Consider the following 26,681-nt stretch of genomic DNA (forward strand, 5'->3'; position numbering starts at 1 on the left):
CAGACACTCAAAAATTCAAAACATTCTTTTATAGTTGAAGGCAACTACTAATACATTCTGATGCTGAAGATTTGAGTTCGTATTTTTAAGGAATTTCTAATCCAGGAGGAAAGATGGAAAAAATAGAAAAATAAATAACTGTGGTATAAGGTTTAGATGCTGTTTAGAAACGGGGAAAGTTATAGCCAGACGTGGGGATTGAACTATCTGTGTTAGTGCAGCGATCATTGAATACATACTTATCCTCCACCCTACTCCCGAGAAAAATTAAAAAAAATTTTTTTTAAAGGTGAAAGACCATGAATTTATTTGCCGAGCTATCTAACATCACTGTCTTTGCTTTTTTAAAGGGTTGACACTGAAGAATGGATTGCCACTATTGAAGCATTACTTTCAAAAAGTTTTGATGCTTGTCAATGGCTAGTTGAATACTTTATTAGTTCTGAAGGAAGAGAATTGATAAAGTAAGTGTCAGTATCTTTTAGTTAAAAGAAGTTTGTTTCTCTTCCAGTGATTTAAAGCTGAAGTTTCTTGTATTGCTTTGTTTTCCAACTTGAAATTACTTTTCTGGTTGGAATCAATTTTAAGCAGAGAGCCAGTTGCTGAGAGGCAGGCATGTCCTGATCCCTTGCTGTCACTCAGGGGATTCTGAAATGCAAGTCTGTCCCCTCAGGGGCGCACAGTCTGGTGTCAGGTAAAGATCAGCAGTCCTGGGTTACTGCACAGTAATACCGCAGTATTGCTGATATGTTTGGATTCTGGCGAAAATACTCTTTTTTGAAAGTCTTTTGATGAAACATATTTCCTGTGATAGTATATTTACTTGTGTATCTGTAGTTAAAAAGTAATTTTGTTTTTCAAGATGGTCCAATCACTGTGAATGTTTAGACCTTGCTCCCTCTCATTCTCTTATCCTCAGAGAGTTCAACATTCCTATGGGGATTGCAGCGAGCACCTTGGTTTTTCAGTGGCCAGGCTCTTTTATCCCCAGGGACCTCTTCCATCCCTCTGCCACAGCTGTCCTGGTCACCACCCTAGCCAGTGGCCTTGCCTCAGGTTTTACTGAGGCACAAGTCTAGCAGATGAGCAGCAGCGCCCACCATCCCCTGTCACAAGTTACACACCAACCAGTGTCTTCCTATCTTCTCCTTTCCTCCTGATAGAATGGAAGAAGTGTCCTCTCTCCTCTCAAAATGAATCTCTCTACATGAGCAAGGCTTCTCAAGGAAGTTGGTTCTTTATCATTCCAGCATCTTTATCTTCCAGAATTTTCTACCAGGTCACTGCTGTCAGCATACAAATACATTTTCATACCTCTCAACTTAAAGCAGACCACAGGGAATTCAGAAGTGCCACTCCTTTCTCACAGGGAGTTCGTCATCCATTGGCAAGTTAAGATCTAGAAACTCTTGATCCCATGTCCCCTTCATCTCTAGGTCTCAGCTTCTAACGTTCATTTTTTGGCTCCCTTAGCATCTCCACCTCCCCCTACTCCAGTGTACCTCATACAGCAACAAAAGCGTTCCTTTAAAACAAGGTAGATCATGTTACTTCTCTGCTTAAAATTTCTTCAGTGGATTTTCATTGCTCATGATAAAGCCAAAATCTTTACCATAATAGAACACAAAAGGCCTCCCTTGAATATGGGCTTTGCCTGTGTGTTTCACTTTCCTCCTATCTTAGCTTGTTGATTCCTTGAACACACTGAGCTTTTTGTTCTGCATAGAGACCTTTTTGCCTGTTATTCCCTCTGCCTAGAACAGTTTCCCCTCGTCTCTGCATAGCAAACACCTTCTCATCCATCAGATGGCAAAGAGGGTGTTCACTCCCGACCACCCAGTTTAAAGTAGGTCTATCCTATTGGTTGGTTCTTTTTTTTGCCTGTCTCCTCTACTAGACATCAGCTTCTTGATGAGCAGAAGCTACCTGTGTTTGATTCCCTACTGTACACATAGAGCCTGGCAGACTTAAGTGCTCAGTATTTTTGCATACATACATGCATACAGTTCATAAAGAGAGAATAGATCAATGTGTCTTTCAAGTATTTTTGCCTGTCCTTTTAGAATTTTCTTTAAAGATAATCTTTCACCCATTTTTCAGCTTAATTCCAAAATATCCTCCCATCAGGACTCCTGAGTATTATCTTAAGCGGTAGAACATTATAGACCTATCCATTTGAAAGGAATATGGCAAAATATTTATTTAACTCCCTTTTATGTTCAGGCAGGCTTGCTCTTAAATATCTCCAGAGAAACTCAGTAACTCCCTTTGATAGTATGATTTGGTTTCTTAGAATTCCTACATGGTAAAAACAATCTTAGTAATATTAGCTAATCTAAATTTTTTCTGACAGAGTTTATTATATTTTGTCCCTTTCTTTATAAAGCCCAATTACTCATCATTATCAACTGCTCTGTTTTCATTATTTAAAGAATTAATATTTTCTATTCTCTTTTTTCTCTAATTGGGCTTCTCTGGTGGTTCAGACAGTAAAAAAAAAAAATCAGCCTGCAACATAGGAGACCCAGGTTTGATTCCCAGGTCGGGAAGATTCCCTGGAGAAGGAATGGCTACCTACTCCAGTATTCTTGCCTGGAGACTCCCATGGACAGAGGAGCCTGGAGGGCTACAGTCCATGGGGTCACACTGAGTTGGACACAACTGAGCAACTAACACTTTCACTTCACTTTCACTTTTCTCTAAATACTAATTTCTTTAGCACTTTTAATACAACTTAAGTTGTCAGTGTTACAACTAAAAGAATAAATATGCAGTATAGTAATATCTTAGTGAACAGGAAGAGGCTGTCGTCTCAGATCAGCCCCTCCATGTAGTAGTCCTCTTCAGGGGGAGTTTTTAAGTGTGATTCTAACTGTGAAAAACTAAACTAGAAGCAAATACTGCTTTTAAATTGATCTAAAAAATAAAAGTACTAACCTGAAGGGTACTTTATACATCTTTAAAAAAATTTTTTTTTCCTGTGCAAATTTTTAACATACAGCAGAGTAGACAGCCTGTACCCATCTCCAGCTCAGGTTGTCAGCATTTGGCCAGTCATGTTTACTTATTCCAGTTCTACACATTCTCATACCTTTATTCTCTGAGGTATTTTAAAGTAACCTTCAGACATCATCATTTCATTCTAAATTTTTCAGCTTGTATCTCGAACAGGTTAAGGTAAGGTTAAGGTAAAAAGAAAAAAAAGTAAACACTTTACCATCATCATTCCAAACAAAAATGATAATTCCTTCATATCATATCATCCTATGCACAAGCATACTCAGATTTCCCCAGATGTCTCAAAAGTGTCATTTTACCATTGAATTTGTACAAATCGGGATCCAAATGAGCTTCACATGTTGTATTTGGTGTGTATGTCTCTTCCGATTCTTTTAATCTGTAATTGTTCCATATCCCCACCACCTTTTCTGTCATGCCATGTATTTGGGGTGAGACAAGTCATTTGACCTATAGAGCTGCCCATATTCTGGGTTTCTTTGCATTCTCACAGTGCTTCCTAATGTCTGTGATAGGTAATGTGAAGCACCCCATAAATATTCTTCCCAAAAGAATTGTACCTGAACCTAATCAGACCCCTAGAGCCAAATATTACAGAAGTAATCTTTTTTTTTTTTTTTTTTTTTTTAGAAGTAATCTTTTAAACTTTCCTAGATTTATCACTTAGAACCTTAGTGGATGTTGAACAGCCTTTGTGTCAGTTTCACATTAGGTAGCTAATGCTTAACATTGACAGTCACCTGGAATGAGCAGAAGTGAAGCAGCCTTGGAAAGCTCCTCTCTCGTCTTCCTATGGGGAGAAGGAGGGCAGGGCTGTCAGCTCATCCTGCCCTCAAGACAGAGACGTGGGCAGCTTTCACTGCTGTGACCTGAAAGAGTGCCTCATCAGGACAGTTTTGACTTGGGTCATCAAAATTATGTTGTATTTAAATCTTGCTCATGAAACAATGAGAATTTTCTGTTAAGAAATATTAGAAACAGTTAAGTTTTCACTGTGCTGATTATAATAAGGGTTGTCATGTCAGAGTGAGTGTATGAAGCAGGGAAAGAAAGGCTCACTGCATGTGGGAATGCATGCAATTACCTCGTTGCTCTAAGGTAGTTAGTTACCACTCTCACCCAGCCCCAGGGATGCTGATGGTGACCCCGCCGCCCCCGCCACACCTGAGGCTGCTGCATGTACCACCTGGCTGTGCAGAGGGTTGAATTGGGTTGAATTGTGCCTTTTCAGTGAACAGTGTAGTATCTGAGTGTAGCACTGGACATATCAAATATAATGGACATGCCTGGTAAACCTTAACCGCTGTCGTCGTCGTCATCATAGGAGAAGAAAGGAAGGGAGCAGGACATTTTCGGCCTCACATGTTTCTAGGAGGACCACGTAATAAGTCAGAGTTGGGAGAGGAAAGGAAAGGGAAGTGAAAGGATGGCAATATAGATGAACAGAGGGCTTAGGAGGTACTGTGTTGACTGAGAACTCTTAACTAGTATCCTATTCTGAGAAATCGAAGGGGTGCCAAGGAAAACTACTCCTGAGTAAACAGAATTTATAAAACCTTAGGTTCTTTGCTTTTATATCTCTTGAAATCCAAATTTACATTTATACAGATACTCATCTTAGAGGAAGAAAGGAAGGAACAGAAAACAATCCACCTTACGTGTTCAAAGGTCTCATTTTTCCTCTATCATCTTCTTCCTCCCTCACGAGGGCCTGTGTATGCTGACACTCTCAGGAGACTTGAACTGACATTTTGGAGTAATTTTTTCTTTGGATAGTAGGTGGGACCCATGTTGGGAAGGTTGGGTTATAGAAACCGGTCTTGCTTTTTTACACCTCTTTCTCTTTGTGTTAGGATTTTCTTGTTGGAGTGCAATGTGAGAGAAGTACGTGTTGCTGTGGCCACAATCCTGGAGAAAACCCTAGACAGTGCCTTGTTTTATCAGGATAAGGTCAGTCTCGTTTTCTAAATACTGTCTACACATTCTGTTTTTACCAAATGTTTTAAATTGCACATAAAAGAAGAAAAGCCTAGGATTAGAGTCTGGTAACTTTCCACATAAAAATGCATGTTCTGTGAACTGATGTCCTGATCACTGCCAGGCTGGAAGGCGTTCTGTACTCTCTTCCTCAGATCTCAGACATCAGGGTAGGCTCTCAATTCAGATCTGCTTTGATCTGCATCAGGGTTTTCTGTCTAGAACTCTTCCCTCTCAGAGTCTTCTCTCAAGAGTTTGTGTTCGCTCTCTCTGCGTAAAGACCAGCCTGAGTCTAGAGTCTGTAGTCTAGACCAGCAGTCATTTTGAGCCACCCCTGGCTTTGTCTCTTTCCTCAGAAGCTATGTTCATGATCTGAACCTTCATTTGGCAACCGGACCAGATAGTGCCATCCATCCAGGGGCACTGGCCACAGTAGTTCCTTCTTTGATCTATGTTATTCCCTAATCCTTGTTCCTGTTATTCTGAATTTCTTCTTCTTCCTAACCCTGTTTTCTGTAACATATTTTCTTCTAGTTCACAATTCCACACATGCTCAAACAACATGGTATTTATTACCATTCTCAGTTTCCCCCAAATTTAAAGTCTTAGGGACATAAATGACATGAGTCTGATTATTCAATCTGTTAAGTCCTAGCAAATACAGCAGTAACTTCCCAAGTTTGCTGTTTCAAACAGCTGACACTACATGGAAAACTTTGAAAAATGTATTCAGAATGAATTGGCTCCTTATAAACGTTGGAGGTTTACTCTAAGGCAGTGGCTTTCGATCAGCTTAAACAGCAGAACCATTCTTCACAAAACTTTACTTGGATGCAGAATATTAAAAAACAGGTCATTGGGAGCTGCCTAGGACAGCTTAGATACCGTTGCTCTGAAGCACCCTGTGGAAGTTCTCTGAGATATATAACGTAAGAACTTTCTCCCTCTCCTGCTTCCTCCCATGTACCAACCCAGACAAAGGATAAGGGCAGAATCAGTGCAGTCTACCTACAGATGGGGTCAGGCCATAGCACGTCACCCCACCAGCCTCTCAAAGCAGGACTGCAGGGGGAGGAAAGTGAAGGGAGCGGTGGAGGATGTGAACCATTTGCCTCAGTAAATTCCCCTTGATACTCAGCTGTTGTTATATTATGTCCATTTTCCCCCATAACGGAAATGGTGCCTCTTGCCACCCACTTTATATTGGAAAGTACTTTGAAATGGAATGCTACATACATGGTAGATTTTACTGTATTTATAATGAGTATGACAGGATGGATGGGAATGTTTCAAAAGTCAATGAGAACCTTCTCCAGAGGAAAGGAACTGACAGGAGTAGTAAGCCTGGTCTCAATTCTCAGGTCACACATGGATTTCCAGGGACTTGTCCAGAAACAGTTGGGGTGGGAGGGAAAGAAGAAGCAATGTGATAACCAAAATGGTTTCTAAACAAATAAAATGTTTTTCAAAGCTTTCCATGAGGCGTCAGCGGGCTTTCAAGTAAGTTCACAGTTGAGTTGATATTACCGTTGTCATTCTGTCAGGCTGTTGCTCTCCATTTGCTCCATTGGCTTGGTTCCTAGCCTTTATGCCTGTGTCTGTGTTTTTTATTCTTTGCATCTGTGACTATGTGAAGAAGTAGCAAAGTGGAGGGAGGGATTCAGAAGTGTTTCCTCTAAAACCCCTGCCTTTTTTTTAAAAGACGGAAAGAACTGGGCTTTTTAGAAAATGTGACTATTAGGCAGTGGAACCGTGCCCTTGAGTCTGAAGGCGAGGAAACAAAACTAGGCTTTTCTTTCGTTATTTCTACAGTTCTGCCAGTCTTCCCTGGAAGATCAAATTGATAATTCTGTTTTTGCTCTCCAAAGCATAAATCCATCTGAATCTGAGACTGGATTGTATCAATCAAACTTTTCCTTTTGTTCTTATGGTGATTTACTTCAGGTTAATCCTATTACAGATGTCCGTCTGACATTCTTTTTCTTTATGTAATTTCATCTTTCCTCTAACCAGTTAAAGAGCCTTCATCAGTTACTGGAGGTACTGCTTGCTCTGTTGGATAAAGATGTCCCCGAAAATTGTAAAAACTGTGCTCAGTACTTTTTCCTGTTCAACACTTTTGTGCAAAAGGTAAATGATTTTTTTTTCCACTAGGGATTTATAGTCTAAAGGAATTTTATATATGCAAAACATTTATATTGGTCAACATAGGACCTATATGATATAATTTTATGAGTGTTTCTTTTTAAAAATCTTCAATTGTGTGTTATATTACTTGTAAGAATATAGCGTAGATAGGTGGGGATCACTTCTCATTGTTGGAGCAGGAGTCTGTGATGAAATGAGGGGCCATTGTGCAGGCCCACGGGGCTGTTAGGATTTCAACAAGCACTTTCTATATGTAAATTATGGCATTTAAACACTTACTGCTTAAAAGTTCTCACTTGAAAAAAAAAAAGAAAAAAGTTCTCACTTGGCAGTATTTTTGGGATAGATTTCTATCTGGATAAGAATATAATTTGTCATTCTCTGTTTCTTATGACAGCAAGGGATTAAGGCTGGGGATCTCCTTCTGAAGCATTCTGCTCTTCGACACATGATCAGCTTCCTCCTCGGGGCCAGCCGGCAGAGCACCCAGGTACTGCCTGCTTTTGTTTCATACAGCCCAGTGACCTGGCTACAGTTTTTGTCATAGCCACAGTGTCTCTCTTCGTTTCATCAGAGTCCAGGTATACAACAAGTGGTGTTTAGCTTTTAAAATTCTTTGGAGTTCAGTTATTTTTACAGCCTCCTCATAGAATTTGTTTTAAATGCCATAACCAGTGGGAATGACTAACTCAGACATCAGTCAAAATGTGAAGTGCCAAGTGTCCTGGGAGGAAAAATGGGTTCTGCCTGGGGGATTCGAAAGCCTTCAGAAAGAGTGACACAGGTCCTCCTCCACTCACTCTGTGGGACGATGAGCAAGGCTTGGTCTTGGTGGGGGTGCTTACATGGGATGCTGTCACAGACCATTATTCACATGTGAAGTTGAACCATTAAATGCTGAGCAACATTGCTGCAGATGTAATACTCATATTCAGAAAATGAAAGGGAAATGGTTTTGGAATAGTAGAGTCAAATATATCCTCAAATGACTCTCCTGTTTGAAGTTCCTATGTTGGTGTGTTTTTTCCAATCATTATATTTCTTCTGTTTGATAGATTTAAAATACACAAAATGAAAAAATAAATAAATAAATAAAATATACAAAATGTCAGCATGCTGTAATGATTAATACTATGTACAGAGCAGTTATTATGTGCCAGACACAACTGGTTACTTTTCATGCTCTACCTCTGAAGTGTACAGTTCAGTAAAACAGGTAGTTTCATCCCCCTTCTTGGGCAAGAATTACAGCTGAGAGAAATTGTGACTCATTCAGCATCCCAGGGCTTAAGCTTTAGTTTCCATTGTATGTGATTCATTGCCTAAGGAACCTTTCCTTTTTTTATTAAGGGAGACAGACTTGTCATTTAGGCCTCCTCTCAGCTTCCTGTCATACCACCTAGCCACTCTGACTCCTTAATGTTGAAAACGGGACTTCCCTGGCGGTCCAGTGGCTAAGGCTCCACACTTCCACTGGAGGCGGCGCAAGTTCAATCCCTTGTTAGGAAACTAAGAGCCTGCGTGCCACACAGTGCGGCCTAAATAAATAAATGCACAGACAGTAACTTGCTCTGTGTGCTGATATTATGTTGAGTATCAGTTTTTTACTTTTCCTTATCAGCTCTTCCTTATCAGAGGCTCCATTGACACTGACGATTATTTTAAATTCATTGTAATTTAAATAATATTTAATTAATGATGTTATATTGTATGATTAATATTGTTTTGCATTTATGGAGCACATAAGTTTGAAAACGTTCTCACCTTTAATGTTTTCTTTCGTCCTCCCAGCCATGAAGTGGGTGTGGAACAGGTAGCGGGTAGGTTGTCCCTGTCCTGATACAAGGAAGTCAGGTAGAGAAGTCACCTATATCCACACAGATCAGTGAGTGGCAGAGGGGACCAGGCCTGCAGACCCCCAGCCTCACAGGCTTTCCCCACTGTACTGGATGCAGGAAAATTACCTAGCACGTTGTGAGAGCTCAGTGCCTAAATAGAATTGCATAACTGTATTTGTTTTAGAATACAAATTCATATATATCTGTGTTAAGCCACTCTTAAGCTGGCCTAAAACCTGTGAGTTTTTTGTACTTTTATCTCTCATACTGTCAAACATTGAGAAAGAATGTGGCTCAGTATATCATGAACCCACATACCTTTTCCTTCCTTGTCACTTGTTTCTCACCAGAGCACTAACACCCACTTTTTTTTCTCTGACAACAGATACGTCGGTGGAGTTCTGCACAAGCACGAGAATTTGGGAACCTTCACAATACAGTGGCGTTGCTCGTCCTGCATTCAGATGTCTCTTCCCAGAGGAATGTTGGTAAGCTTTAAAACTTGTCTTTAATATGTCAAGGAACTGGAGAGATGGTGAATTTGTCAGTAACATGTAGAGAATAATAATGTTGGCAATTAAATGTATGTTAGTGGCTTCTCATTTGGCTCTTTGATATTTGAGGGACGCTTAAAATTTTTTTTTTCAATTCATGTTAAGCTTCACCTTATTTTTACTAGTTTGTCACAAGAGAAAGTCAATAATTTATTTGGGGTGGGATATAGAAGCATTTAAAACACTCTGGGTTTAAAGGCTGCATTTCTAACTTGTCAGGCCTTACGGTGACAGCACCAACAATAGCAACGATAGCACAGCGGAGCTGCTGTAAGGTACTCCGTGTTCCTCTGTGCTCTGCCTCTCCCGGGGCTCTCAGCTTGTTGTGTTGAATCCCCTCAGCAAACCTGTGAGGTTGGTTCCCCTTCCGAGTGTGCGGGAGCTGAGAGGGGGAGAGCTCGAGTAACTGCCACATCTCACAGCTGGTCAGAGGCGTAGCAGCCAGTGTGGGACACAAGCCCCTGACCCCAGGGCCTATGGCAGGGTTTTCATGTCATCTGACCAGGAAACTAGATCAAAAATCACAGAGTATCCCTCTGACCTGGAGACGCCGTTGGCTCTCTGAAGCGACGTGGGGGAGCTCTCGTATAGTCGTGAGCTAGACTGTGCTTCCTAAATTCTGATTCACCCATCTAAAAGATGAAGCTACCTCATTTGTGAGTTCAGACGGGTCTGCGAAAGAAAATTGAGAGTGAGAGTCCTTGCTTTTCTAGCATGTAGGGTAACCCCTTCCATGTGAGAGATTTCTGCTCAGCATTAGCAGTTGTTTAAGCAGCAGAAGTGCCTTGTCCTCGGTCTCTTCAGAGGCACTTTGGGCCTTTTTTTTTTCTCATTTTAAACTTCTTCAAAAGGATTATCTTGGCTGTGAATCACTGGGAGTCTTAAGGATTTAACAGTTACACCTACGTCCAGGGCATACATTGAAAGAGAGGAGAAGCCTTTTCTCTAGTCTCATGACTGTGAGAGACGGCTGTATATGTTCAGCAGTTGGGTGTGTGAATCTGGAGGCAGTTGCCTTACGTTGTAGATGTCGGTTTCACGTGGTAACATGAGGTGGCTTTTTCCTTTGATTTCCTAAAGCTCCGGGTGTGTTTAAACAACGGCCGCCTATTAGCATTGCCCCCTCGAGCCCCCTGCTGCCCCTCCACGAGGAAGTCGAAGCCCTGTTGTTCTTGTCTGAAGGGAAACCTTACCTGTTAGAGGTATGTCCTTGTTCCACTAAAGCCATTTTCCTTTTATCTGTTTTCTTCTTTTTGAGGAAAAAAATGCCTTTTGTTATTAGTTGTATTTTGTATGTTACTCTCATGTAGGGGAGTATAGTTAAGAAGCAGTTATTTCAAATTAATTTTACTTCCTGTGTGTATGTCAGAAAGAAATAGGCAGCTGAAAAGAATATTATTAGTCTTCCCTGCAACTAAGAATTGGGCCTCCAGGTCCCAGGAGGAGGTATATGGCATACACACACCACCACCACCACCCCCCCCCCACCGCCGAGTCAGTCGCTCCATTTATTATCAGAGGGTTTACTCCGAATCTTGTGTGTGTCGCTGGTCCTGAATACTACAGCTCTGAAGCATACGGGTTTTTCAACCTCAGGACTATGGAAGTGAGCTCTTCGCAACCTCCTGTTGAAGTCCCTCCCGCTTCCACCCAGAGCTACCACATCTTCCAATCCTTGTTCTGTAACTTGATTTATATATATATGACTCGGTGAACACAATCATACTGGTTTTTATTTACATCAACAGTGCTGTGCTATATCTCTTTTTTTTTTTAAAGCTTAACATCATGTATTTTTTTGGACCTATCAGTGGTTATTTTAATGGGAGAGGTCACCTGTTAAAATCTGATAAAAGTGACTCCTGAGAAAAAGGTGCACATTTGCACAAACTGTGTTAACTCTCAGACAGACTCAAACTATTTTGAGGCAGTGTTGATCGTCCTCAATCTGAGCGGATTTGAGTGAAAGTCAGAAACAGCGTTTTAACAGTGAACGGTGACAAAAGAAGCACTCCTTTTCTACCCTCACTAGGTAATGTTTGCTCTGCGAGAGCTGACGGGCTCACTGCTGGCGCTCATCGAGATGGTGGTGTACTGCTGTTTCTGTAACGAGCATTTCTCCTTCACCATGCTGCATTTCATCAAGGTAGGGCCTCGTGAACACCTGTGGTGGCCTGCGAGCCTGCAGTTGAGACCTAGGAAAGCGTTTCCTTGCCTCCCAGGCACTTTGCTTCTTTTAATAACTTTAATTGTTTTCCTAATCATAAAAATAGTATAGGCTCATTTTTTAAATGAAGAATAAAAAAAGGATTCAAAATCTCACCATTTATGATGATCACCATGAATATTCTCTCACATTTCCCTTTTTATTTTCTATGCATATATTTTAACATAATTGGGATTTTATTGTCTATATGATTTTTGTGCCCTCTTTTTTCAGTTGACGTTGTAAGTACTTTCCGTATCATTAAAAGCTACCTGAGTGTATTTCCTTCTCTCATGTATCACAGTTTACTCAGCCATTCCCTTCCCAGTGAGGCATATTTGTATTGGGTGCAATTTTTAAGTATTAAGAATAATACTTTATAGTTAGTGATAATGCTGTGGTGACCATTATCATATAAAATGGTTTTAAAGTTTCAGGTTACTTCCCCAGGCCACATCTAAAAAATCAAAAGTAGATTGATTTTTCTCACCTTCTGAAGTAGTTCATTATGAAGCTCTGATCAGTGTGTAGTAATTACTTACGTTGCACTTTCTGGATGCCAAGCACAGTTCCAAGCATATTTCGTATTTAACTCACTTAATTCTCAGTACATAAGTCCTATGAGGTATAGATAGATACTAGTATTGAAGATATTGAAGACATGAGTGTCACAAAACAATTAAGTGGCCGAGTGGGAGTTCGAATATCAGCGGTGTGGCTCCAGGGCTGTGCTCTTAACTACTGCCTTTCTAGGGATTATTAGAAAAACCTTTAAGCCTATGCATACCATTTTTATTCATTTTTAATCTTTAATTTTTAATTACATGGAGAATACACCGACTTCATTCTCTTTGTGAAAAAATATGCAAAGTCCATTTCGACCATCACCAGCCAGCCATGTCTCCTCTTTCCCCTACCCCATGGGCCAGTATTGTCACATCAGTTATGTGTCTTTCCAGTCCTCTTTGTGTGAAATTACAAGAGATATTTTAGTTTGTCCCACACCTTGCCTGCCCCAGGATTTGTAAATAGTGATACAGGTAGTGTTAGCAAGCAGCTGTGATCAGTGGGTCATGTCTCCAAGCTCTTATTAAAGTATGTTTTGCCCTCAGCATTTTCTGTACAGATCTGCCTGTATCAGGGTTGATTGAGACCTCTGTTTACTGTTTACTATTTATATAACCAAGGGCAGTTTCCTCTTCTGAAAAACAGGAGGAAATTTGACTAGACCTTGCAGATTGTGTAGACTCAGTGAGGCATGATACATGAAGTACTCAGTACCAGACCTGGCACCTTGCAAATGCCCTGTTGTAATGCAGTGTTCTTTCCCACTGCATATTATGTGTAAAGTTATTAAAATGCACAGGGGTGTGAGTTTTCTCAACCTTGCTTTCTTCGTTTAATGTGTCTTGGCAGATTTTTCTACTTCCCAAGCTGAACTTTTCTTATATTTCACTCACAGCATGTTGATCTCAGAACACTCTGATTAGCATCTCACAGCTACTTGAGAATAGTCAACAAAACAGAATAAGTATAAATGAAATATAAGTATAAATTGAGGCCTGTTTAGTGACTAAAAACTCTCTCCCTTCCTTTCTGCTTCTCTCCTTCTTTCTCTCTCCTTCCTAATTTCATAGTAAAATATCATGGAGGGTTATAGTAGGGAGGATCATGGTGTTGTTTCAGTCCCCAGATTTAGCATTTGGGGAACTGAGACCCAGAGAAGGAAACGACTTGCCCAAGGTCAGCCAGGTGGTAGTAGAACTTGGGCTGGAGTCCAACACTGTTGATTGCCACTCCAACCTTTTTCACTGAAGACTTATTGGAATCTTTATGCTTTTAAAAAATATTTCAGAACCAACTAGAAACAGCTCCACCCCATGAGTTAAAGAATACATTCCAACTACTTCATGAGATACTGGTAAGTCATGAATGTTTTGATTCACTTACATTTAGATATTTACTGGGCAGCATGCATTTGCAAATAAAAACTGTCCTTGTGTTGTTTTTCCATTCATTTGGTCTGTACTCACCAAGTCCTCTTCACATCACCCATTCTTTTTGCCTTAACTGATTCAGAGGTGAATCAGAGGTAATAAATTTCCTTATGTTTAGTGAGGGAGCTAGACAAGGACACAAGCAATTCCAGTGCAGAGAGCAAAGGCCTTACTTACCATGCATAGAAAATGGTGCTCAGCTCAAGTGTGATCTTGTGTGAACCTTGCAAGAACCAGGAGAGGTGAATGGCTGGCTCTGCGGCCTGTCCATGTGCTACTGAAAATATCTTTATGAGCCACAAAACTGAAATGTAATCCACTATAGGGTGCATCCCAGTTTGGGAAATACAAAAGGCAGGGGGGAAAATACAACTGCAGTCAGTGAAATATGGTATTATTAGAAGCTAAACTAGTGGAGTGACCTGCCAAGGACGTCATCAATAAGTGACAGTCAGGATCTGAGCCGAGTGACTGGCCGTGGAGCCTGTGCTCTCTACCAAACGCCCGGTTTGCTCAGTGACTGGGAGAGGCAGGACTAAAAGGAGCGGAAACTAGTGGGGCCTGGGGGAGGAGCCCAGACCAGACCAGGAGGAGTTTCCGGTTCCAGTGCCTGTGGACTTTCTCCCTGTGGGCCAGTGGTGACACACTGGTGGCCAAGTTCCACCCACATGTCTTGGCTGTTTGGCCCAAATTGTTTTGTTCTTTAATTTCTGGATTGCAACTTATCTTCAGAAATCAGGCAATCTGGCCACACTGGTCTGTTTCCTGCGTGCTCCAGCCACCCAGAGCAGTAACAGCATGTCCTTTCCATGAAGCTTGTGGTCTCCAGTTCCCCACTGCCCTCAGCACTGCTGTTGTCTGCCACATGGCTCATTTCTTACCATCTTGAACTCTAGACATTTAAGTTAGTAACCTCTGCCATCAGTGATGGATACCATGAAAGTGTTTGAGGCAGGAACTTGATAGAACCTGATTTATGTCTTAGAAGATTCCCCCAGCAGTTGTCTTAAAGGATGGACTAAAGAAGGAAGCAGGATTGGAATTGGAAAACCATACAGGAGTCTGTGGCAGTAATCTGAGTGTAAAATACCAAGGCTTATGCTAAGGAGAGACCAGAGCAGAAGGAGCTAGGACCAGAACAACAGGTGTTTAAGAAAGAGAATCAGTGAAATTTAGTGACTGACTGTGAACCAATGAGAGACTAGCCCAGGAAATATTTAAAATAAAGAGCAGGCAGTGGGATGAGGACTGGCTTCCCCTTAGGTCCCTAACACCTTGGCACAGGGTAAGCATTTAATAAACACTTGAATATGGAGATACATCATGGGTGCCATTTCTAAAATGCCTGTCTCTCTGGTCCTTTGCCTCTTTTTGGTCCTAGTGCTTTTGTAAGATCATTGCTTCTCAGGAGTGGGATTGAGTGATGTTCATCTGTTTAACAACAGACCCACTTAGTTTATTGAACTGTGCACGATTCAGTGTCAGGCATTAGAAGTACAGCAAGAGTGTGACATAGATCCAGCCTTGTGTGGTGTGGCATAAATCTCCACATCAACTTGTAGAGCCTGTATTATATCAAAACTTTGACAGGTTTTTTGTGAACTGTAAATCTCTTATTGTTGGGATCATAAAATACACATCCTTATAATCCACAGAGAACCCTAGATTCAGTTCTTCAGAGCATGTATTAGGAAATGTGTGCATTTTCAAATACTACTTAATATTTTTTCATCTTTAGTTTGAAATTTAATATATTGTTGAAAATATGGCAGTAACATATGTGTTTTTGGCTTTAGTATATTAGTAACTATAGTCCCTTGAATGAGTTGTTTTTAAAGGCACCAGTGGCTGTAACACAAGTTTCTTCTGTCATTTACCAGCCTTTGTTTCCTGCTTCTCACAGGTCATTGAGGATCCCATACAAGTGGAACGAGTCAAGTTCGTGTTTGAGACAGAAAATGGATTACTAGGCAAGTATGGCTGCCCTGTGAAGAAGCGCCTGCAGGAAAGGTGCAGAGAGCCCATCATTCCAGCCAGCCTCTCCTCCCCAGGGTTTGCCTGGCACACTCTGCCTGGCACGGATCGCTGAGGAATCCAGGGGTGGTCTGGTCAGGGCTGTTAGACTCCCTCAGTCTAGTCAGGAGAATTAAAGCCAGAGGATCTTACCACCCTGAACACTCCTGCTTTTCGTAAGACAACAGCTTGAGGTCCTTTTACTGGGTCGGGTAAGATTCAGGGGTGCTGTGACTTTCTTCAGCAAGCTAGAGGTTTGCCACTTTAACAAGAAGGCTTTCTTCCACTCTGTAGCCATTGAGGTGGGGAAAGACTAAAACCTTACACTCAGGATATTGTCACGCTCATGAAATGCAATTTCTTTTTTTCTTTTAACCTGTGTTATGAATGCACTCAAATTTTTATTATCTGCTCATAAAAGTTTTTTGACAACCTTTTCTTTTTCAGAAGGCCAAAATGGCTTTAATGAGCTATATCTTAGGAAAAGTTTAGTTAAAAATAGTCTTATCCAACTCCCACCATCCACCTGTATTCCCAGTTAACTTGAGTCATTTTAGATATTGCTGTGTATTTAAAAGAAGTTTTAGCATCTCCTTTTATTACAGAAAAGAAATTTATGCTTAAAATGTTCTCTAGTTACAACATTCTAGGCCACCGCTTTGGAATGGTGCTCTCTGCTCTGAGCAGCACCCAGGCTCTCTGAAACTTACAGACAATATATGCCTCAAGGGCAGGGAGCAGGCATTACAGTCATCCCTTGGTAACCACAGGGCGCTGGTTCCAGGACCCACTTGGATACCAAAATCCATAGATGCTCAGGTTCCATAGTCTACCCTTCATATCCATGGTTCTGCACCTGAGGATTCAACCAGCCACAGACTGTGTAGTACTAAATGTATTTATTGAAAAAAATTCACATATAAGTGGACCTGTGCAGTTCAAACCCATGTCAAGGGTTGTCTATATTTATCTTTAAATGCCCAAAGCACAGAACAGTAAATATTTGTTGAAGTGAAATAGTACCATAGATCTCCATTTATCACACTTAAGTATTTTAACTACTCTTTGTCAGTATTGCAGTGAATGGAAAACTTTGAAAGTCTCTAGGTGAATAACCAGCCAATATAAATTTTAGTTCCTTTCAGTTCTTCTGAAAGTCAAACCTTCACCACCTTGTATGTTTCTTGAATACTACTTAAAGTAGTGTTTCTGTCCATTAGAATTTGGAGAACCCTACTAAGTCAGCACTACTGTGCTTTGGTTAAGTTCCCAATCTGCTTATCGAAAGTTTGCTGTGAATTTTCAGCACAGGAGAGCTTGATTAGCTGGGCCCACTTCCGGTTTAGTGCTTTATTGTTAAAATTCCTTCCTTTGTTCTCAGCTCTGATGCACCACAGTAACCACGTGGACAGCAGTCGCTGCTACCAATGTGTCAAATTTCTTGTAACTCTTGCTCAAAAGTAAGTATTGACTCAAAATGCAGTTGAGAAAATGATGTTTTTCATTACAAGTCAGATATGACTCAAGAAAAAAAGTTCCCTTGTTTTGGTACCTAGGAAATCTGAGCCAGTCAGGGCATACTTGCTTGGATGGTACAGACAACTCTTCAAACAATCTCAAAGAGACAAAAAAGGGGAGTATTAAAAGTAACATCTTATGGAATCCAGGGTGGGGGGGAATTGCTGAACTGACAGGCTTTGTACAGAAAGGAGAGGAGTCCAAGGCAGGTTTAGGGACCTCAACAGAAAGAATTCATGAACTGTCACTCAAGATGTCTTTGGTTAACTGTCAGCTGTGTCGGCTTTGAGGTCCCCACTTTCAGAACAGTCTCTCAAGAGGCCAAACCATATAACAGCTACTTCAACCTATGAACCCAGGCACGGTGCTAAATATCGCCTGTATTCTCTTTTAACATTTTCAGCAATTTTATGAGGTTAGGTACTGTTACTAGTCCCATATCATGGGTGGTTTAAGTGACATGCCTGCTGTCAGAGCTCGGACTTGAGCACAGGCTGACTGATTTCAAGGCAAAGGTTTTCTTCTTTTATTTAATTGTGCTAAAATATGTGTGTATTAAGTCACTCAGTCATGTCCAACTCTTTGCAATCCCATGGACTGTAGCCCACCAGGCTCCTTTGTCCATGGAATTCTCCAGGCAAGAATACTGGAGTGGATTGCCATTCCCTTCTCCAGGGGATCTTCCCAACCCAGGGATCGAACCCGTGTCTCTTAGGTCTCCTGCATTAGTGGGTGGGTTCTTTAACACTAGCACCACTTGGGAAGTCCCTAAAATATACATAACATAAAATTCACCATTTTAGCCATTTTTAGGTGTACAGTTCAGTGGCATTAAGTACATTTATAGCGTTGTGCAGCTATCACCATCACCATCATCTGTCTCCAGAACTTTTTTCATCTTCTAGAACTGAAATTCTGTAGCCATTAAATAGTACCTCTCCATTCCTCCTCTCTCCAGCTCCTAGCAGCCATCCTTCTACTTTTTGTCCTCATGAATTTGACTGTTGTAGATACCTCACATAAATAGAATCATATCATATTTTTCCTTTCATGACTGGCTTATTTCCCGTAGCATGACGTCTTCCAAGATGTATCCATATTGCGGCATGTGTCAGAATTTCCTTCCTGTTTAAGGCTGAATAATATTCCATTGTATAGATATGCATATGTACTGCATTTTACTTATCCATTCATCTGTCAGTAGATCCTTGGAAAGGTTCTCAATGTTAGAAGGAACCTGAGTTGTTTGCAACTTCAGCTCCCCTATTTATTTATTATGTTGGCCCACAAAAGATCAGAGTGACTGCATGCTAATCCAAGGTTATTTTTTTTAATTGACGTATAATTGATTTACAATATTGTGTTAGTTTCTAGTGTATAACACTGATTCAGTTAATATTACTTTTTCAGGTTGTTTTCCATTATAGGTTATTACAAGATAGTGAATATAGTTCCCTGTGCTACACAGTAAATCCTTCTTTCTAATCTATTTCATATATAGTAGTTTGTGTCTGTTAACCCCATAGTCCTCTAACTTATCCCTCTTTTCACCCCTTTCCCCTGGTCACCCTAAGTTTGTTTTCTATGTCTGTGTCTGTTTCTGCTTTGTATATAGATTCTTTTATATTATTTAAGATTCCACATATAAATAATACTAAGTATAATATTCTCCAGGTCCATTCCTGTTGCTGCAAATGGCAATATTTCATTCTTTTTATGGCCAAGTATGGAGAAGGACATGACAACCACTCCAGTATTCTTGCCTGGGAAATCTCGTGGACAGAGGAGCCTGCGGGCTACAGTCCACGGGGTCATGAAGAGTCAGACCTGACCAAAGCAACTTAGCACATGCATGGCTGAGTAATATTCCTGTGTGCGTGTATACATGTCACGTCTTCCTAAACCAGTCTTCTGTTAGTGGACACGTAGGTCACTCCCATGTCTTGGCTTTTGTAAATAGTATTGCAGAGTAAACATTGGGGTGCACGTATCTTTTCAAAGTAGAGTTTTTGTGTTTCAGGATACATACCCAGGAATGTGACTAACCCAGGATTACTGAGCAGACAGCACTGCCATCACTGAGTTTTGCACTGAGCTCTATTTAGCTTAACTTATTTTGCTCCAGATTTTTCCTGATTCTTAGCCATCCTTGGACTTATACCAGAATGAAAAATCTGTTGGGATTAATCTGCTGCATTTGAGCATCCTCAGCAGATTTAAATGAGAGCCCCATTGAAATAACACATGAACATGCATTTTCCAGATGACATAATATTGTAGACACAGATGGAGATCATCCTGCCACAATTGTAGGTTCATTAATTAGGCTTCATACTGACAGCATGTCATCATAATGACATAAAAACCTAAAAGAGTGGTATTTCCAACTAGTGTTGGGGCCACATAGCATTTCTGATGCCAGCAAACACAAAGTCCATATATTAGTAGTGACTTTATATGTACGTCCATATCCTGCACATATCCCATTTTATACACATGTTAATGGCAGTCTCCCCATCGGTACTATCTTCAAATAAGGACAGCTTTCTAGGTGGGCAAATACAAATGGAAAGGGAGAGAGATCCTCCAAAATCAGGTTTTAAAATTGTTTTTCCCTCATATCATTCTTTCTTATTTAAATTATAAAAATTAAAGACTAGTTTGATTTTATCAAGAGGTCATTTATTGTATTCCTTAAAACTACTGGAAAAGAACATAGGCAAAACATTCTGACGTAAATCGTAGCAATGTTTTCTTAGGCCAGTCTCCCAAGGTGATAGAAATAAAAGCAAAAATAAACAAGTGGGACCTGGTCAAGCTTGCACATTTTTGCACAGCAGAGGAAACTATAAATAAAATGAAAAGGTGACCTACAGAATAGGAGAAAATATTTGCAATTGATGCATCCAACAAGGACTTAATTACCAAAATATATGAACAGCTCATATAACTTAACAACAACAACAAAAGATCAAAAAAGTGGGCAGAAGACCTAAATAGACATTTCTCCAAAGAAGACATACAGATGGCCAAGTGGCACATGACAAGATGTTCAACATTGCTAATTATCAAAGAAATGTAAATCAAAGTCAGAACTAGAGTGAGGTATCACCTCACAGCAATCAGAATGGCCATCATTAAAAAGACTACAAATAATAAATGCTCGAGAGGTTGTGGAGAAAAGGGAACCCCTCCTACACTGTTGGTGGAAGTATAAATTGGTATAGCCACTATGGAAAACAGTATGGAGGTTCCTTAAAAACTGAAAATAGAGCTACCATATGATTCAGCAATCCCACTCCTGGACGTATATCCAGAAAAAACTGTTGAAAAGATGCATACACCCCAGTGTTCATTGCAGCGCTATTGTACAAAAGCCAAGACATGAAGCCACCTAAATGTCCATCAGCAGATGAATGGATGAAGATGTAGTACATGTGTACTATGGAATATTACTCAGCTATTAAAAAGACAGTGTCATTTGCAGCAACGTGGATGGACCTAGAGAAGCCATACTAAGTGAAATAAGTCAGAGAGAGACGAATGTCGTATCCCTTATATATGGAATCTAAAGTATGGTACAAAAGAGCTTATTAAAAAAAAAAAAAAAAACAGATTCAGAGACATAGGAAACACACTTACGGTTACCAAAGTGGAAAGGAGGTTGAGGGAGGATAAATTAGGAGTGTGAGATAGCAGATACAGACTACTATGTACAAAATAGATAAACAACAGGTCCTACTGTATAGCACAGAGCACTGTCTTCAATGTCTTGTAATAATCTGTAATGGAAAAGAATCAGAAGAAGTATGTGCATAACTGGTTCATTTTGCGGTACACCAGGAACTAACTCAGCTTTATAAATCAATTATACTTTTAATTTTTTTAAATAATTAAGAGGTTATTTATTGAATGTACAATTTGTTGTGGCTACTTTTGTTTGTTATTTTTCATTTTCCAACCTTGAGTTTTAGTAGAACTGAGTGGATGAGTTAGAGATAGATAAGAAAGGACAACTGAAAGGAGCATTTAATGAAAGTAGCATTTGTGTTTCAGAATTTTAAAGTACTGTATATTAAACAAGAATGTTTGCGAAGAAGGCATGTGGCTAATAACAATTTCCTGCGATCACCAGGTGTCCTGCTGCTAAAGAGTACTTCAAGGAGAATTCCCATCACTGGAGTTGGGCTGTGCAGTGGCTGCAGAAGAAGGTAATTGAGTTTTTCTGCTTCTTTCATGGGAATCAACAACAACATATCTCATCAGGAAATAAAATCTCAGGCTTAATTTGGAGACTGTCAAAGTATTTTCAGAGTTCACACTTTTTTGGGAACAGTTGATACCTAACTTTATGCATGTAATTTGTATCTTAATACATTTGTCTGAATTTTATGGGTAAAAAGGTAAGGATGATTATTTAAGAGGTAGTATTTTAGTGAACTCTTGAAAGCAGAAGTGCAGCCTTATCAAAAAGGATCTCCTGATGTGGTAGAAAGTCTGGGTCAATTTATATACTGTTCTATATGCTTTTTATACTGTAATATGTATTGGTAGAAATCGTTGACTCATGTGGGCTTATTTGTCATCTCTAATGGCCTTTTTGACCTTCCATGTCAGATGTCAGAACATTATTGGACACCACAGAGTAACGTCTCTAATGAAACATCAACTGGAAAAACCTTTCAACGAACAATTTCAGCTCAGGTGAGAGTTGTCTGTTGGTTTTGTGTGGATTGAAATCCCTTAGGTAGAATTTTTAGTGTGTTTCCCAGAAACTGCTGTCTAAAAAAAGAGGTATACATTAAAAGTGAGTGAGGACTGAAGACACGATTGATTTTTCTATGAAAAAGCAGCAAGTGAGTTGTTTGCCTGGAAGGACAGCGGTGAGGGTCATTTAGTGTGGCCCCACCTGCCCCAGAAGTTGACATGAAGGCACCGCCTCCAGAGGTCAGATGAAGGGTGGTCCTCCTCGGTTCTGCTGCCACTGCACACGCTGACTTCTTGTGTTTCAATCTCTGGCAGGACACGTTAGCATACGCCACAGCGCTGCTGAATGAGAAGGAGCAGTCAGGGAGCAGTAACGGGTCGGAGAGCAGTCCTGCTAATGAGAATGGAGAGAGACACTTACAGCAGGTACATCTGTAGGGCAAGTCCTGGGTGAGAGGGCAGTGCCCTCTCTGAGGTTTCCCAGAGACAGCCTCGGTCATCAAGAAAGGAGACCCCAGTGCCGCCCCCTGGGAACCTCTGCTCAGGACTCGTTCTCTGTGCTTACAAAGCAGAGTGGCGTTGCACCGTGACATTTATCCAGGCTTTGGTCTCAATCTGCTGGCTGTTCTACTCAGCTTGGAGAGCATCCTGATAAAGCCCGGTTTGCAGATATGGTCCTTCCAGATTGTACTTCATTCTGTTGGGTTACAAAAAATCACCACTTTCCCCTTCTGCTCTCACCAGCCTTCCTAGAAACACATATGCTTGAAAAGAAGGGCCTTATGCCATTGGAATCTGTGTGCTTGTCAGGGGCGTCAAATTTTTAAGTATTTTTCAATACTAATCACTATAGTAGAAAAAAGAATGAATTATTTATTGAACGCTTACTATGTAGAAGAATGCAGCAGGTTTAAATGTAATGACATGTATCGTTTCTTCCCTCTGGTCCATAACTTTCTGAAAGACCTTCTCCGTAGCTCCATCACAGTGCACGGAGGCCTCATCAAATGAATTTGCTGATGTTCTGTGTGCCACTTTGTTTGTTTGTTTTTAAATCTTTGGGATCCTGGTAATAACCATTGAGGTCGCCATTCCCCTGATTTCACAGAAGGAAACTGACACTCAGCATAGTGATTTGATTTAACTCAAGGCTATGTTATGCCTGTAGGCAAGTCACTAGATTGTTCCTGTAACTCAGTAAGAACACAGAAATGGAAGCTCTGCATAATCAAGAATTGTCAAATATGAGGTCAAACATATACTTGTTATGTTTTATTGCCCTTTGATAAACATTAAGTAGTTAAATGAGGACATGTTAAACTGCAGAACACAGTTAAGTCAGTCGGCACAGGAAAACTTTTTTCTCTTAACGTTATTAAGTATGTATTTATTCCTTTCATTTCCCAAAGGGTTCTGAATCACCCATGATGATCGGCGAGTTAAGAAGTGATCTGGACGATGTGGATCCCTAGGGGCTGTGCCCAGCAGTGATGAGCAGTCATGTCACAGTTACTGGATGCTCAGCACCTTTTTGAAATCAGAATCTCATTCTTGAACCCTTTAGCAGAGCCCGGAGGCTGGACTGGGAGAACCTACCATGAGGGGAGGAGCCCGTGTTTCTAAGGAATGCACTCTTCAGCCCCCGGGGAAGGCCTGGGAGCTGTTTGGCAGTGGGAAGACTCCAGCCTGTGGAGTTCAGCTTACCTGGGGCATGGTCCACATGTGGACTGACACTTCTGTACAGATTTTAGGAAGTAAAGCTGGTGGCAGACTGTTTTGTTACACGAACATACAGGAGTGAGTGAAGATAAAGCTATTGCTTTCTCAATAATGCTACAAAAGAAATTCCTTTGGTTTTTATATATTAAAAAAAAAAGCAAGCTGCCTTTAGATATATGGGGGCAAATTTTTAATCTTGCAGTAACATTGAATAGAAATATCAAGTTTAAAATGATGTAAAAATATGTGATAAAAATTCCTTTTCACTGTAAAATAGTAGTTAAAGAATTCAGTTTACACAGACCTTTGTATTTAATATGTCTCCCTATTTGTATAGAATTTCAGGTGGGTCTGGATGAGAGCCCTGGGCATAAACTTAGATCTTGATGAAATGTTACCAGGATCAAAAATTGGGAAATTAAGCTCTTTAAGGTATTTTTCTGATAAAATTGAGATTGAAAGAGCAATAAAAAAATGCTATGTTCTCTAGAAGTATAGAGTGCATTCTTTGACATCAATCACTAATTGTTCCCAAAACAAATTTTACAAAGAGCAAAATAAAAAGCACTTTAAGATATGATTTTATTGAGTTTGACTTCATAAAATCTTTTTAATGCTTGGAGACATATTGAATAAACTGTAGTCTTAAATCATGTGACCTGCAATCATTTGCTTTGGCTGGAAACTTAATTACTAAAACCCTTGGTACTGGTTGTTTGTGAAGTTAAATATTTGAGTTGAGAGACACTGCTTTGTGAATTTCTGGACATTTTACCACAGAGAAGGAACAGGAGACTTGGTTTCTCCTCAGCGTGATTAATTGACACTGAAAAGATAAGGATAAGAAATAACTAGCAAGCCACTGAACAACTCACCCATTTAGTTGTGTTTCCCAGGTCTCGGCACCATTCACTCATTTCAGGTTAGCTGCCAGCCCACTCCTTTTTCTGGAGTGGAGAGGGGATGCCGACATAGTTTATATATTGTGTACGTTTGGGGTTTTGAGTCACTGCACACATTTTCAATCCTGTTTGTCTTGGTTGCGTGCTCTGCCTTGTTCTGTGCTCCCCACGCACAGAACTAGGGGAGCCTCAGGAAGCACTGGGCGGCCCCAGGCAAGGATCTGCAGTCAGAGACGCAGCGGACCCGAGACAGGGCTGACAGCGGCTCCTGCCATGCACCGCAGACCCTGTGGCCTCACCGTCGAGGGTGCAGTTAGAGTGCGGCCAGGCTGCAGTCTGTAATTGCATGACTGGCCAGTGGTGATGTCTGTCAGAGACACCAGCTGGGTAGAGGGCCAGCACCTCAGAGCAGAGCTGCGCCCCTGAGAAAGGGTCTGAGGTCCTTGGCCGATTTTATGTGGTTCTGATGTTCTTACAAATTCAAATGTGATGTTTTAAAGTGGATTTTTGAGTCCATGAATACCCACACCCTGCTGCCCCCCACCCCCTCTCCGCCCTCCTCCTCACAAAGCGACCCCTTGGGATGTGACCTTGAAATGCCAGCCACGAGGATGTGGCGCTGGCAGCTGCACTCAGGAGCCCAGATTCAGGAGTGAAATTGCCACTTCTGTCCCTTATTTCCTATGGAAACAATGCCTTCCACAGCCCCCAGCACCTGCTGTCCTCACAGTAGCGTGCGTCGGGACCAGGACCACCTGTCGCTGACACGAGGCACCCTGGTCGGTTTTGCTCACGTTGTTGCTGCAGTGAACGTCACTTTCCCTTTGCCAGTAACCTTGATTTCCCCATGGCTGCAGTCTACCAACCTGCTGATGACTTTTTTTTTTAATGTCATACAACAAAGTGACAATTACGACAGGCTTACCTTGGAAGAGGTGTCATTTTTACTGCCAATCTTTTTGGACGAAGATGTTTTTATAAATCTTTGAAAATGGTCTGCAAGTCGAATAGGAATTGCACAACTAAACCCAATGCTGTGTGTCCTCAAGAAGCTCCCTTCATGAGATCCTTCTTAGGATGGCCAAGTCAGTCCCTTAGAGACATCCTGGGAAAGAAAGCAAAGGAGCCTTCGGACAGGCACCCCAGCCTGTGACTTCCCCTGGAGCCCACACGCGGGCCCAGAGCACGTGTCACCAGGCTCACCCTGTCTTGCTGCACCCTCCCTGCGAACATCAAGGTGTGTGCAGTTACCTTTTGAGCTTGGAACAGGCAGACTGGAATTTTCCTCTGCTACCTCTTGTGTACAAAATCTTGTTTATACAATTTGGAAAAGAAGTAGATAAACTAAGGGAGAATCCTCATTCTAAATTTGGTTCACTGAGTGGCAGAGTTCTTAGCTTCTAAAGGTGTAAAATAAATTTTTCAAAAACAGAGTTGGAGGCTCACTGGCATTTTTCTGTGTAAATCAGAAAATGGCTGTGGTTGGGGAGGGGTGACAGGGGCCGGTGACCTGGAAGGAAATAGTGCCGATTCCTTTTCTACTTTGGACCGATGATGTGAATAGGGCCCATTCTTTAATGATGAAGGGCAGTGGGTCTTTTTCTAAGCTTTTTACTATTTCTCGCTCTGGATATCCTGACCATTTCAGGATTCATTTGCAAAGCTGGATTAAGGATGTGCAGAGCTCAGACCAGTGGCCTGCAGCTGTCTCCCCCATATCTTTCAGGCCTCCCAGCGGTCTCCAGCATAAATCACATCCCTGGTCAAGCTGGATTTCTTGTTGGACCCCACATGTCTCAGCCTCACCCCTGATGCCCTGCCTCTGCCCACATGGTTCCCCTCTCCTGGGCTCTTTGCTGCTCCAGATACTCTGCAGTCCACACCCATTCCTCCCCGGCTCCCAGTGACCAGCTACCAACCTCTGCAAAAGTCAGGTGTTCCCTTTTCTCAAATCTTAGAGCCTTCTGGGTATGAACAGCTAAGGAGCTAACCCCTGGCTCTTGGGTGATGGGGAGAGGGGTCTCTGGCATGTACCACGGGCAGGGTGCCAGTGGGCCCACTTACGCAGATACCCTCTGGCCGTC

At 41.2% G+C, this 26,681-nt stretch overlaps 1 protein-coding gene across 3 annotated transcripts in view; it reads left to right on the top strand.

Annotated features, from left to right (window-relative positions):
• Positions 1 to 26,030, top strand: part of USP24 (ubiquitin specific peptidase 24) — a 136,385-nt gene extending 110,355 nt beyond the window's left edge. For all 3 annotated transcript variants that reach the window (XM_043875796.1, XM_043875798.1, XM_043875797.1), the window contains exons 55-68: positions 351 to 464; positions 4,872 to 4,968; positions 7,009 to 7,125; positions 7,541 to 7,633; positions 9,367 to 9,469; positions 10,616 to 10,737; positions 11,568 to 11,681; positions 13,597 to 13,662; positions 15,642 to 15,708; positions 17,133 to 17,211; positions 21,405 to 21,480; positions 21,887 to 21,973; positions 22,292 to 22,402; positions 23,386 to 26,030. In XM_043875796.1, coding sequence (XP_043731731.1) covers positions 351 to 464; positions 4,872 to 4,968; positions 7,009 to 7,125; positions 7,541 to 7,633; positions 9,367 to 9,469; positions 10,616 to 10,737; positions 11,568 to 11,681; positions 13,597 to 13,662; positions 15,642 to 15,708; positions 17,133 to 17,211; positions 21,405 to 21,480; positions 21,887 to 21,973; positions 22,292 to 22,402; positions 23,386 to 23,448 — 1,309 coding nt within the window. In that variant the 3' untranslated portion in view covers positions 23,449 to 26,030. The remainder of the gene's footprint in view (positions 1 to 350; positions 465 to 4,871; positions 4,969 to 7,008; positions 7,126 to 7,540; positions 7,634 to 9,366; positions 9,470 to 10,615; positions 10,738 to 11,567; positions 11,682 to 13,596; positions 13,663 to 15,641; positions 15,709 to 17,132; positions 17,212 to 21,404; positions 21,481 to 21,886; positions 21,974 to 22,291; positions 22,403 to 23,385) is intronic.
• The last annotated feature ends 651 nt before the right edge of the window (positions 26,031 to 26,681 follow it).

The sequence above is a fragment of the Cervus elaphus genome, chromosome 20, assembly GCF_910594005.1.
Source record: "Cervus elaphus chromosome 20, mCerEla1.1, whole genome shotgun sequence".
Lineage (NCBI taxonomy): Eukaryota > Metazoa > Chordata > Mammalia > Artiodactyla > Cervidae > Cervus > Cervus elaphus.